Here is a 12,377-nt window from a genome sequence, read left to right on the forward strand (position 1 = left end):
TGGGACCCGATGTTAAAGAGGACCTTTCATGGGTTTGGGCAAAGGCAGTTCTATATACTGCTGGAAAGCTGACAGCTGAATTCAGCGCATTGTTGGCTTTCCCGATCTGTGCCCTGGGTGAAGAGCCATTGGTGCCGGTACCGTAACTCTTCAGTCAGAAGGGCGTTCCTGACAGTCTGTCAGGAATGTCCTTCTTCCCAGCAGCGCCTATAGTGCTGTGCTGTGTGAGCCCCCTCCCTCTGCTCACCGTACTCATCCATAGAAGAGTACTATCAGGAGGGGAGGGAGCGTTCCTCCCCGCTCACACAGTACAGCGATATAGGCGCTGCTGGGAAGAAGGACGTTCCTGACGACAGACTCTGGAACGCCCTTCTGACTGTGAAGAGTTACGGTACCGGCACCAATAGCTCTTCACCCGGGGCACAGATCGGGAAAGCCGACAGTGCGCTGAATTCAGCGCACTGTCAGCTTTCCAGCGGTATATAAGACTGCCTGTGCCCAAACCCATGAAAGGTCCTCTTTAATGCTGGCAGGCTTCGGGCCTATATGGTAATGCCCAGACATCACGTGGTCTGGGATATTACCATATAGGCCCGAAGCCTGCCCTAGCAGTACCATACAGGCCAAAACCTGTGTTAGCAGTAACAGGCTATTACTACTAGCACAGACTTCAAGCCTATATGGTACTGCTAGGGCAGGCTTTGGGCCTATATGGTAATATTCCAGACCACGTGACATCTGGGCATTACTATATAGGCCCGAAGCCTGCTAGGAGTAACATCGGATCCCGGAGAGGTAAGTAACATTGTTTATGTTCCCTCACCTCCCCTGGGGCTCCGATTATTATACTCGGAGGTCTGAAAAGACCCCCAGGTATCATAATGGTGGTAGTGGGATCGCGGCCTACTCACTGCCGGCCTCCGTGGCCTATAGTACAAGGGGAAGCGGGGGCGGCAGTGAGCAGGTCTGGGGAGGTAGGTAAATAGGCCGCTACCTGCCGGAGATACTCCAGCAGGTAGCGGCCTATTATAAAACAAAAAGTTTTATACTTACCGATCTTGTTGCTCCCACCGCCTCCGCGATCCTCTTCTCATACAGGCTGACGTCTGCGTAGGCGGCGTCACTAGGCCGCGGACGCACGCTGATACGTCCTCAGACGTCTAGGTATCAGCGAGCGTCATCACGTGATGACGCCGCCCACGCTGATACCTAGATGTCTGAGAACGTATCAGCGTGCGTAGGCGGTCTAGTGACGCTGCCTACGCAGACGTCTGAACCAGCGCAGAGAGAAGCAGCTCTCCTGCGCTGGTTCAAAGTATAAAAAAAAAAGTAATAAAAGAAAAAAAGTCGCCCATGCGCCGCCCCCCTCCCGTGTGCCACCCAAAGCGGTCGCCTCATTAGAGGTGCGGCGCTGATATAGCGCCAACATATTCCGCAGAGCTGTACAATTTGTAGGGTTCAAGTACAGACAGAAAGATACATTACAAAGAAATCATTTCACACATTGGGACTGAGGGCCCTGCTCGCAAGAGCTTCCAATCTGAGGTAGAGATTTGAATATTCCTCCCACAGTAGTCCCACTGGCATCGCTCCACGCCCGAGCGTTGTCTGCTTCTGGCCACTAGGGGGAGCCAACCCCTACACTTCACATGTGCGTTTGGTATTCTGTTTGGGGAGTCCACTTGGGGACCCTCCCGAATGGAATAACGAACATGTTTAAAAGCGGTGAGCAATGAAAGCACATGGACCTCCTAGATTGTAATGGGGTCTGTACATACAAACTCCTTGCAGATGGTTATTTGCCTTTGAAACTCCCATGTTCTCTGTATAGGTATAAGAGAAACTCAGCAGACTCTGATTTAAAACAAAAAGAAACTCGTTAGATTCAGCACTTTTCGCTGAATTTGTCAGCTGGTGATATCTGATCACTGGCTAATGAGAAATTCCTCTGCTAATTGTCCTCTGTGTTCTCCCTGGCCAGTCTTTGTTAGAAAGGGCGGAACAATCTTATGCATAGATAAGAGTGTCTCCAATCAGTTCTATTTACAGGGCCCCAAGTCTTCACTGACCAGTTTGTCCAGGTCTTTTGATCTTAACAACAATTGATTTAATCTCTGTGTACAGACCTTCCGTAGCCCACAACACCTGCTGTGATCTGCTGCCTCATCCTGTTCACACTCAGCAGATCTTGGAAACTTGTTAGAATCTGAATGGTAAATTACTGTAACAAATGTACAACACGAATAGTAAAGGTGACCGGTAGTAAGTGACTTGTATTCTTATGTTTTTGTAGAAAAAAATAAACCCTTTAGGTCACAGTCCACTCTGTCCTTATCTGGAACCAGAGATGACCTAGAAAGTTAAACATACAGGGGTTGGTGTGAACAATCAGTCATCCAATGTGTATTGTGGCCAAAGAAGGGTTCAAGAATATAAAAGAATCTTTCCCAATATTAATACATCTCACCAATTGTAATGTGAGAAATGGGAGACACTTTGGACCTGCTGGAATGCACTTAACAGTAATCCTTATGGCTACAGTCTACATTAGACACAATGAATATCTGTCCTTGCTATAGGAGTCGGACCTCCTCCTGTTTTAGATTTATGACCTACCCTTAAGATAAGACTTCTGTAGTAAAGTCCTGGGAAAGCCCCTTTTAGCCTAAGGACATGGATTGTTGAAAAACTGCATTTTTTTAAGTGTGGGTTTTTTTTTTTTTTTTTTTTTGTGCACTGATATCTCTACCTCCTGCTACATCCAAACAAAATATGTAAAATGTGCAATAAATAAATGCAACGTGTCGCCTTACACCGCATTCACGTGACTAAGTTTCTCCTGTGAATCTTGGTCCCTATGCTGCTAGGGATCCCATATTAGGCTGTATTCACACTGAGTGACGCTGGCGTTTTTTGTGCTTATTTTTGCACATAACGCCACGTATATGCCGCGTTAACGCGGCGCTATGTGCAAAAATAAAACGCCAGCGTTACTCAGTGTGAATACAGCCTTATAATGGGTACAAGATAGTATATCACTGGGAGGCAGTATAGATGTATAGATAAGTATACTGCTAGAGGTCCCTGGTCCGGCCAACACAGTGAGTTTTACTGGTGAATATGGAATTGGGATGGGGTCACACGGGACAGAATCTGCAACAAAAAAAAGCTGCATTCTGGCAATGAGGGGCCTCTGCCTTAGCCTGAAACCCTGCGTTGCAAAAACGCAGCACTGTAAAAACACTGCTGCAAACAAAAGCATTGTGGGGCAACATAGTGGCTCAGTGGTTAGCACTGCAGCCTTGCAGCACTGGAGTCCTGGGTTCAAATCTCACCAGGAACAACATCTGCAAGGAGTTTCTATGTTCTCCCCGTGTTTGTGTGGATTTCCTCCCATTCTACAAAGACATACTGATAGGAAAAAAAAAAGTACATTGTGATCTCTATATGGGGCGCACAATCTACGTTTAAAAAAAAACAAAAGCATTGTTTTACAGTATCTAAGTGAAGAGATTCTGACTAATCTCATCCACACATTGCAGATAAAAACCCCATTGACTAGAAGGGGGCCGGACGGGTTCTTTTGTTTCACAGAAGTCCACAAGTTTCATGCGGACACTGCAACGGATTCTCCTAATAGACCGTCCCGGACAGATGTGAACGTAGACTTAAAATTGTAACTTTAAGCATAACTCCAGGCTTAACATGAGTGCCCCATGTAAGTGGCTGGAAACCAATAATTAGAAATGCGTGCAAGAATGTTCCCTGTTCTGTCTGTAGACAGTATGGGAAGCGAATAAACTCTCCGAGCCTGAACGTCTTCGAAACAAGACATGCCCTTGTATGGCATACAGAGATGAGGGGCGGCTTCGTCTTGGAGAGCTCTTCTCAATATTACAAGGAGATGATGCGTCTAATAGACAAGAGATTTGCCTGCACGTTTTGAGACTGATGTTTTGGTATATTGTGTTCCGGGTGTTGTATCGCCCTGTATTCATGGAGTAGCAGCCATATTTGCCATTTATTCTAGATTAAGGAGAGCTTCTGCCCAGAATTGCCTACAACAGTTTTCTATGAGTTGGGGCATAGCTAAAGTCTCATGGATCCTGGTGCAAATGTTCAGTTTGGGGGTGAATGAACCCCCCCCCCCCTCCTTTCCCTGAGATTTTGATTTCTGGTGCACGAACCTGAGATATAACCATACCGTATTACTAAGGGGTGAACGCTTAATAAAATGGACGTTCATGACATCTGGGGTTCTAGTCACCAGTCTTAATAAATCGCTCCCAAAACCAAAACAACCAAAGACCGTGTACTTGACAGAACTAGAGAGGAGCGAGTACTGTTCAGATCAGCCGATCCGAACAGCACGCTCGCATAGAAATGAATGGACGTAGCCGGCACGCGGGCCGATGTCAAAGTGGAAGTACCAGGTGCATCCATTCTTTTCTATGGAGCGTGCTGTTCGGATCGGCTCATCCGAACAGTACTCGCTCATCTCCAGACAGAACCATTCCTGGCGCATGCGCTAAACATTTTGAAAAAAAACTAAGCATGAACTGCACTGTAATATTGATTTTTGGCGGCATGTACTACACAGTTCACACATTTGTGTAGGAAAGGAGATTGCATCCAATGGTGGCAAGATACATGATCATACTTACCGTGATATTTTGTTTATCTGCAGGCTCCATCCTCCCGCCAACATGTCCAGCAAGAAGACCAAGGCAAAGACCACCAAGAAGCGTCCTCAGAGGGCGACTTCCAATGTGTTTGCCATGTTTGACCAGTCCCAGATTCAGGAATTTAAGGAAGCATTCAACATGATTGACCAAAACAGGGACGGCTTCGTTGATAAAGAAGATCTGCATGACATGTTGGCCTCCTTGGGTATGTAGACTCTGCACATAAATGTAAAACTGAGACCTATAGAGATGGAGACACGGTCATCATTCATCTCACAGACTGCTTGTCAAACAGCTGTCCTGATACTTAAAGGGGTTGTCCAGGATCAGGGAATTTGATTAAAAAACAAACACTGAATTGCACAACCCATTTGGCCATATAAGCAAGTTAGTTTTTCAGTGGAAAGTCTCCATTCGGTTCCCTGGTCTTTGCTGACATTCTGTCCACAAGTGACTGCTAGAGCACGGATTGACTGAACCGCTCACGTTTTGGGCCGAGGGTCAGAAAAACCAGGAACCCATACAGAGACTCTCAGCTGGATCCTCAGTCAAACAGAGGAGAGTATGCCAAATTTTAAGAGACCTTTTCCAACCTCCTCCAACTCTTTACGACGCTAGTATAGTTGGAATTTTTTTCTCTAGTCGTGTTTTTTTTTTTTATTTATTTTTTTTTTTTTATTAACTTTCAGTGGTCTCTGTTTGCTCCAGTCTAGGACCACCCACTTATTGGATGCCAAACCTAATGGCACCAATTTCTCAGGAATGGTGTAATGGTGAAAAAATTTCAGTTTAGTGAAGTAGCAGCCATTAATGATGTAAAGAGTTGGAGGTAGTAAAGGTCCTATTTAAGCCATTGGCAGCAGCTTAAAGCCAAGTGGAAGACCCCAATATCTATTAGAATAATATGATAAATAGTAATTTTTTTTATTAGCAATCGAAAAGTAAAGCTGGAGATACTACATTTTGAGTGACTGACTCTTGTATGGTTTGGAACTTTTAGGTAAGAACCCCTCTGATGAATACCTGGAAGGCATGATGAGTGAAGCTCCTGGCCCTATTAATTTCACCATGTTCTTGACCATGTTTGGAGAGAAACTTAATGGCACTGACCCCGAGGATGTGATCAGGAACGCATTTGCCTGTTTTGATGAAGAAGGCACAGGTACATACATAGTCACATCACTATATCAATGTTAGAGTATATTCACACTATTTATACATATACACTTGGACAGCTTTAAAGGGGCTCTATCAGCAAAATTTTGCTGTATGAGCCCCACCTATGTGTGAATAGCCTTTAAAAAGGCTGTTCAGGCACCGCTAATCTTATTTTAAACCCCCGTCCTATTTTAAAACTATAAAACATATATGTAAATCATACCTTTGCACGTAATCTTCTGGAACGCCTACCTCTTCTTTCGGCGACTCCCTCTGGTCCTGGTTCATCTTTATCTTCCGACGGTTCAAATATGATTGGTTGAAATCCTGCACGTGCGCAGTAGAGCTCTCTCTGGAGCGCCATTTTTCTCGATGGCAGTTCTGCCGGAGTGTGTGCAGTAGTTCCGGAGGGAGTGCTACTGCGCACGCGCCAGATTTCAACCAATCTGATTTGAACCGCCGGAAGAAGATGAAGATAAAGCCGGAGTAGAGCCAGGACCAGAGGGTGTTGCTGAAAGAAGAGGTAGGCATGCCAGAAGATGACGTCCGTGCAAGTTCATGTATGATTTACATATTTTTTTATAGTGTGTGTTTTTGTTTTTTTTTTTGTTTTTTTTTTAAACTGGACGGGGGTTTAAAATATGATTAGCGGTGCCTGAATAGCCTTTTTAAAGGCTATACATGCATATGTGGGGCTCGTACAGCAAAATTTTGCTGATAGAGCCCCTTTAAATGGGTTGTCCAGGAAAAAATATATGTCGTATCCAGCTCAAAACCCTGACCAAAAAACAGCTCCCATTAAAAAAATAAGCGAGATGCTCAGTCTTCAGAACAATTCATCTCGCGATTCGGCCTAATCCGATTCATTTGGAACCAGTCCGGAGCGGAGTGCACAGCATCTGGCATTCAGCCTCCGCCTCAGGTTCCAATCCAAAAAACCCCTATGCAGCTGTCTTTGTGCTTTTGGAAATGAGAAATGATTAGGATCTTATGACAATTTGATGTTTATAGCTGACCTCACATCTGAACATGCTTGTCAAGTCTCCGCGAAGGTCTGGACGTCTCCCGAAATAAGAGGTGACCACCTGGAGTCCTGGAGCAGTGGGCAAAGCTCCTGGGCTGGGGTATTACTCCTGCAACCATTGGGTGCCCTCTTTGTATAAGTGGGCATGTTATACGCGAGTCATGACAAAAAGCACATTTTTGTACCCATATCACAAAAAAATCGATATGGCTCCCCCAAAAGTTTTCACTGTTTTGTTGACAGCTATCCCACCCAACACCCCATACACATACATGCTTGGCTCAGCTCAATGTGCATGTGCTTTTAATAGAGAGAGTGAGGTACATTGCTCCCAGGACGTGCCAACACCCCAATGCACATGTCTAATGGAGAGGGGAGAGTGCCAATGCTACAATTTGTCTCCCCAAGAACAAAAGGCAGCTGAAACCTATCTGACCAATCCTGATCTCCCTTGACATTGACCATTGGAGAAGTTTTACGAAATTTGTATAAAAGTTAGTCAACCAAACCCTTCTCAATTGGTAGGTTTGGCCTATATAGGTCTATGTATGGGCTGCTTACGGCTAGTTTAGACCCCCCTGGCTGCTAAGTATATTCACACACTGCATTCAGTAAAGATTTGGAGACAGATTCTGCCTCTAAATCAGCTATGAACTCCACTTGATATAAACCTTTATTCAGTGGCGTAACTAGGAATGGCGGGGCCCCGTGGCGATCTTTTGACATGGTCCCCGCCCCCCCCTCCCCAACCAACACCGACGTCAAGACCTCGGCCGGCCCCCCTCCTCCGCACTCTAGAGTATAATAATCGGAGACCCGGGGGAATAAAAACATAAAAAATTACTGCATAGGCCCCCCGAGTATAATGATAGTATTTGTGGGGCCCGCGGTGTCACTTACCGATTCCGGTCCAGCCAGGATCGGCAGGTAAATAGGGCCCGTAACGGCCTATTAAAGAAGAAAAAAAATGCAGCGGTAGCGGCTGTCACCGGGCCCCCTAATGGCCCGGGCCCTGTGGCAGCCGCCTCCGCTGCCTCTACGGTAGTTACGCCCCTGCCTTTGTTAATTATTCCGCGTCAGAACTCCCACTGAAATATATGGCAATTGGCAAAATTCTGACCGACACCAAATTTGGTGCAAAATTAGTGTCTGAACTCCTGAAGCAGAATTTTCCTGCTTCTACAAATTCCACAATGTCAACATGGCTTAAGGAGCCAGTCTCTTTTATGACACTTGGCAAAGATTGACAAATTGTAAAGAAATTGTCCAGCAGAAATGCTCTATCTTCCTATACGTGACCCTATTCGGTCCCAGTACAGCCACCCTTTATCAAAACAAGTATTTCAATGTTTTTCCATTTTTATCAATCTTTTTGTTGTTTTTTACTCTTTCTGCTGGCTGACTCTACCTTCTTTCTTCTCTTCAGGTTTCATTAATGAGGACCACTTACGTGAGCTCCTGACCACAATGGGAGACCGCTTTACAGATGAGGAGGTGGATGAGATGTACAGAGAAGCACCAATTGACAAAAAAGGCAACTTCAATTACGTAGAATTCACCCGCATCCTGAAACACGGCGCCAAGGACAAGGATGACTAAAATATCAGCAAACAGCAGCATACGGATTGTAAAAATTCAGGAGCCCATGGTACTGCAGATTTGGGGTGACTGTGTTCTGTGTCCGGCAGAGCCCCTTCTCCCCCTTTTTGCAACCATAGTGTAAACGTTATTCTAGCAGCTATTTGTCAGACACTTAGAGTCAACATGGACAAATGGTAGGAAATCGATTTGTATTTATGTTGAAGGTTCAGTGTAGGTGTTCACCGCTGCTCCAGCAGCCTCTGTCAGAAAAGGAAGTGAAAAATGCGACTGATAAGACCACTGCCTACTGCCGTCACTTTAGCTGCTCAGATATGGATAATTTGTCTTAATATATAACATAAAATAAATTGATATATTAACAGAAATTCTTGTGTGTTTATACTTATAATCATTCTCCTGGAAATCAGAGCAAGCAAGATTCTAGATCTGGTTGGATGGGTCAAATATCTCTATACCAATATTATCACTATATGGTGACCGTACAGTGGTATATACGGCTCTACACAGGACTGTGAAGACCATTTAAGTTCATACAGTACAAGAAAAATGTTGTGACTTATAGGTCAACCTTTCTGGTCTCTTACATCCAGAGCGCCATGACCACTTCGTCCAGCAGTGACTTGTCTCTGTAAAGACTTTCCAGACTCAACACACATAGTCCTTACCTTATACATTGTCCCTATCCTGCTGCTACCTCAATTGTAAAATATGTAACCTAAAAATCCCCTGGTAATGAGTAATACCCCATGTGCATTTTTAATTTAATAACGCTCCTAGGTGCCCCTTATTGAAAAATTCCACCTACCCCCCCCTTCCTAGAACACATGTAAAAGTACTTAAATACTGTGAAACACCTACACATTAGGTATCCCTGTGTCCCGCTCTACAAATCTATATAAAAAAAAAATTTCTCACTGTTTTGCCTCTAATAAAAAGTGACCAGAGTGATAGCAATTCCCAAAAATGGTATAACTGAACTCTACCTGGTCCCGCATAAAAAGACGGCCTTTGCATCCCCATACACTGAAGTATAAATAAAATTAAGGGTGTCAGAATATGGTGACTTTTAGAAAGGGAAAAAAAAATCAATTTTAACAAAGTTTTGAATTTTTAATTAAGGAGTTAAAATGTAAATCAAACCATACCTTTTTTTTTTTTTTTTCTTCCCCCAGCTTACCAATACATTGTGCAGAATAATTGATAGGATCACGAAGAAAGATTTGTCCCGCAAACATTTAAGACCTGATATGGCTCAGAGTGAAGAAATTAAAAAAAGCGATTGGTCAAAGATGATAGCACGCATGGTGCCTGTGCACTTAAGATGCTGCAGTTAAAAATGACTGCGGCATCTAAAGTGTTATCATCTGTCGTTGTGTCAGCACCAATTGCAGCTGTCAGCGGTATAATACAGTTAGCACCTGCTGTGTATGAAGAGACAGGGCCGCACCGCTAATGAGGCTACATGAAGCGGTGGCCTCAGGAGGCACTATCAGGGGGGCTGCATGGAGGGGCACTGGTCTGTGTGCTTTCTGTCATGCCCCAGACCATTCTATGCCGCCCCTCCTGATAGTAATACTCCAGGCTGCACTGTTAACTAGATTGGCGTCTGCAAGACACCGATCTAGTTAAAACTAATTCTGACTGTAGACACCGAGAAGACAGACAGACAACACGTCTGCTTCTCTGTGTGGGAGGCGCGATGTGATGACATCACGCGTCTCCTATGCTGAGATGCAGACGTTCTGCACACTATGATCCTGGGTATGAGGAGGAGACACCGGCTGCATCAAGGGCTCCCAGGTAGGTAAGGGGTCATTAGGAAGGGGCACTTTATATATTAACAGGTGTTATTTATATAAAGGCTATTAGAGGCAATATTAATACAAGGGGGTATTTTAATGCTCCTAATAGCCCTTAAAAATAACGCATATCATTAATACAAGGGGGATATTGCTATAAGGGCTGTTAGGGGCTTCATTAATACTGGGGGGATTTTTATATAAGGGCTATTAAAGGCATTATTAATACAGGGGTGGGTATCTTAAATACCCCCCCTAATACCTCATATAAATGCCATATATATCACTAATACAAGGGGAGCTATTTTAATAAGGGCTATTAGGCATTATTAATATAAGGGGGACTTATATAAGGGCTATTAGGGGCATTATTAATATAATCAGGTATTAATAAGGTGTACTATTTAAGGGGCTTTGTATAGGTGAGGACAATATGGATCGGGTACCTGGAGAAGTGAGGAGTCAAAGATGTCTGTGATGCAAACTGTAGAGACAAATCACATGCTGGAAGAAGTGGTCATGGCGGTCCAAAGGGAAGAGACGGGAAATGTAAGCGATTAGTCAGATGTCTCTGGTAAGTCACCACAAAATATTACGCACTGTAAAGTTACCACTAGCACACATTTACATGTAGGTTTTTTCTGTCCGCTTGAAAAGTCGGACATCTTTAGGAACGGAAACTTAAGGACAGGCACGGAGTGTAAAACAACGCACCCAATTGCTATTTAAATGAATGAAAAATGTCACGGACACAGCTAGTGTCCGTTGCTAATGTCCGTGCGAGATTTTGAACGGACATTAGCAGCGGGCACTACCTGTCGGACAATGACTGTAGTGTGAACGCTCCCTTAGAGGTGCCAGTAAACTGGAATTCCTCAAGAAGTAAATGCTCAGCTGATAGTGGAAGGTTAAAATTCCAGTTTTTCCAGAATTACACCATTTCCGTGCCTAGTTGGTGTCAGCAGAGACACTCCAAAGACTGTTATAGGCTTTTCCCGGGTAAAATAACTTTTGGAGTCTTCATCCATGACACAAGCTTGGCACAACATACTGTGCACAAAAAAATGATGTATTTCATTATAAATTGCAATTTTCGCTTTTCACATTCATTTTTGGAAAATAAATCAATGCAAAACTTAGGGGGAATAAAATCCTTGAGGGGAGTTTCCAAAATGGGGTCACTTTCCACTGATATTTCAGGGGTTCTGCAAAAGTGACATGACCACCAAAAACCGAACCATCTAAATCAAATGTCACTTTCGCATAATCCTGCTACAGTGTCATTAAAATGGAATCTCTCCGGGAAGTGACCCCACTTCAAAAACTGAACCCCTCAAAGAATTTATCAAGTGGTGTAGGGCTCATTTTTGATCAGAAAAATAATTATTTTTGCATTGCCATATTCTGAGAAGTGAAACCTTTATTTACCTGCCTTCTAATCTGGTTGAGCCATAGAAAATAACACATCAGTGTATATAGAAAAATAAAAATTTATTAAAGAAATACAAATTATAATATCAATAATATGACAGCAGGACAGATGGAATAAGCCAGCCAGACGACATAGAGACGGGTATATAATAACCTATATTCATCAAAAAACATATTTCTAGATATAAGGTCTACCAACTGTCCCACTTGGGGTGAAACAACAATACCTCAGCAACAATAGAACATAGTTCCTACGAGCCCAACTTAACCACACAAAAAAAAGCTAATATATATATATATATATATATATATATATTTATAAGAATGAATGTCTGTCTGTTCTCTCCGGGAAGACGAGACTCCAACTCGCTCGGACGTACCGTTGCTGAGATACAGCATTCCAAACACAGTGCCCCCCCCCTTAACTAATACAAACCTGCAAGTCTTTCACTCATATTCCAACTGCAATACACACGGTCACTCCGCATACACAACCCAACACTGAGATACACGCATCAGAGGATTAGATACACAGATCAGCACACAGTATCACACGCCAGAGGATTAGATACACGCGTCTGCACACCGTCCCACAAACCAGAGGATTAAATACGCGCTTCTGCACACAGTTCCACATGCCGAAGGATTAGATACACGCGTCTGCACAAAGTACCACAC

At 43.9% G+C, this 12,377-nt stretch overlaps 2 protein-coding genes across 5 annotated transcripts in view; both read left to right on the top strand.

Annotated features, from left to right (window-relative positions):
* The window catches only part of MYL9 (myosin light chain 9), a 59,116-nt gene extending 50,282 nt beyond the window's left edge, over window positions 1-8,834 (top strand). For all 4 annotated transcript variants that reach the window (XM_075277482.1, XM_075277484.1, XM_075277485.1 and 1 more), the window contains exons 2-4: window positions 4,688-4,890; window positions 5,686-5,847; window positions 8,294-8,834. In XM_075277482.1, the coding sequence (XP_075133583.1) occupies window positions 4,707-4,890; window positions 5,686-5,847; window positions 8,294-8,466 (519 nt within the window). In that variant the 5' untranslated portion in view covers window positions 4,688-4,706 and the 3' untranslated portion in view covers window positions 8,467-8,834. The remainder of the gene's footprint in view (window positions 1-4,687; window positions 4,891-5,685; window positions 5,848-8,293) is intronic.
* Window positions 1-12,377, top strand: part of EMILIN3 (elastin microfibril interfacer 3) — a 200,900-nt gene that overhangs the window by 104,352 nt on the left and 84,171 nt on the right. The gene's annotated exons all lie outside the window — the stretch shown is intronic.

The sequence above is a fragment of the Leptodactylus fuscus genome, chromosome 6 (assembly GCF_031893055.1).
Source record: "Leptodactylus fuscus isolate aLepFus1 chromosome 6, aLepFus1.hap2, whole genome shotgun sequence".
Taxonomy (NCBI): domain Eukaryota; kingdom Metazoa; phylum Chordata; class Amphibia; order Anura; family Leptodactylidae; genus Leptodactylus; species Leptodactylus fuscus.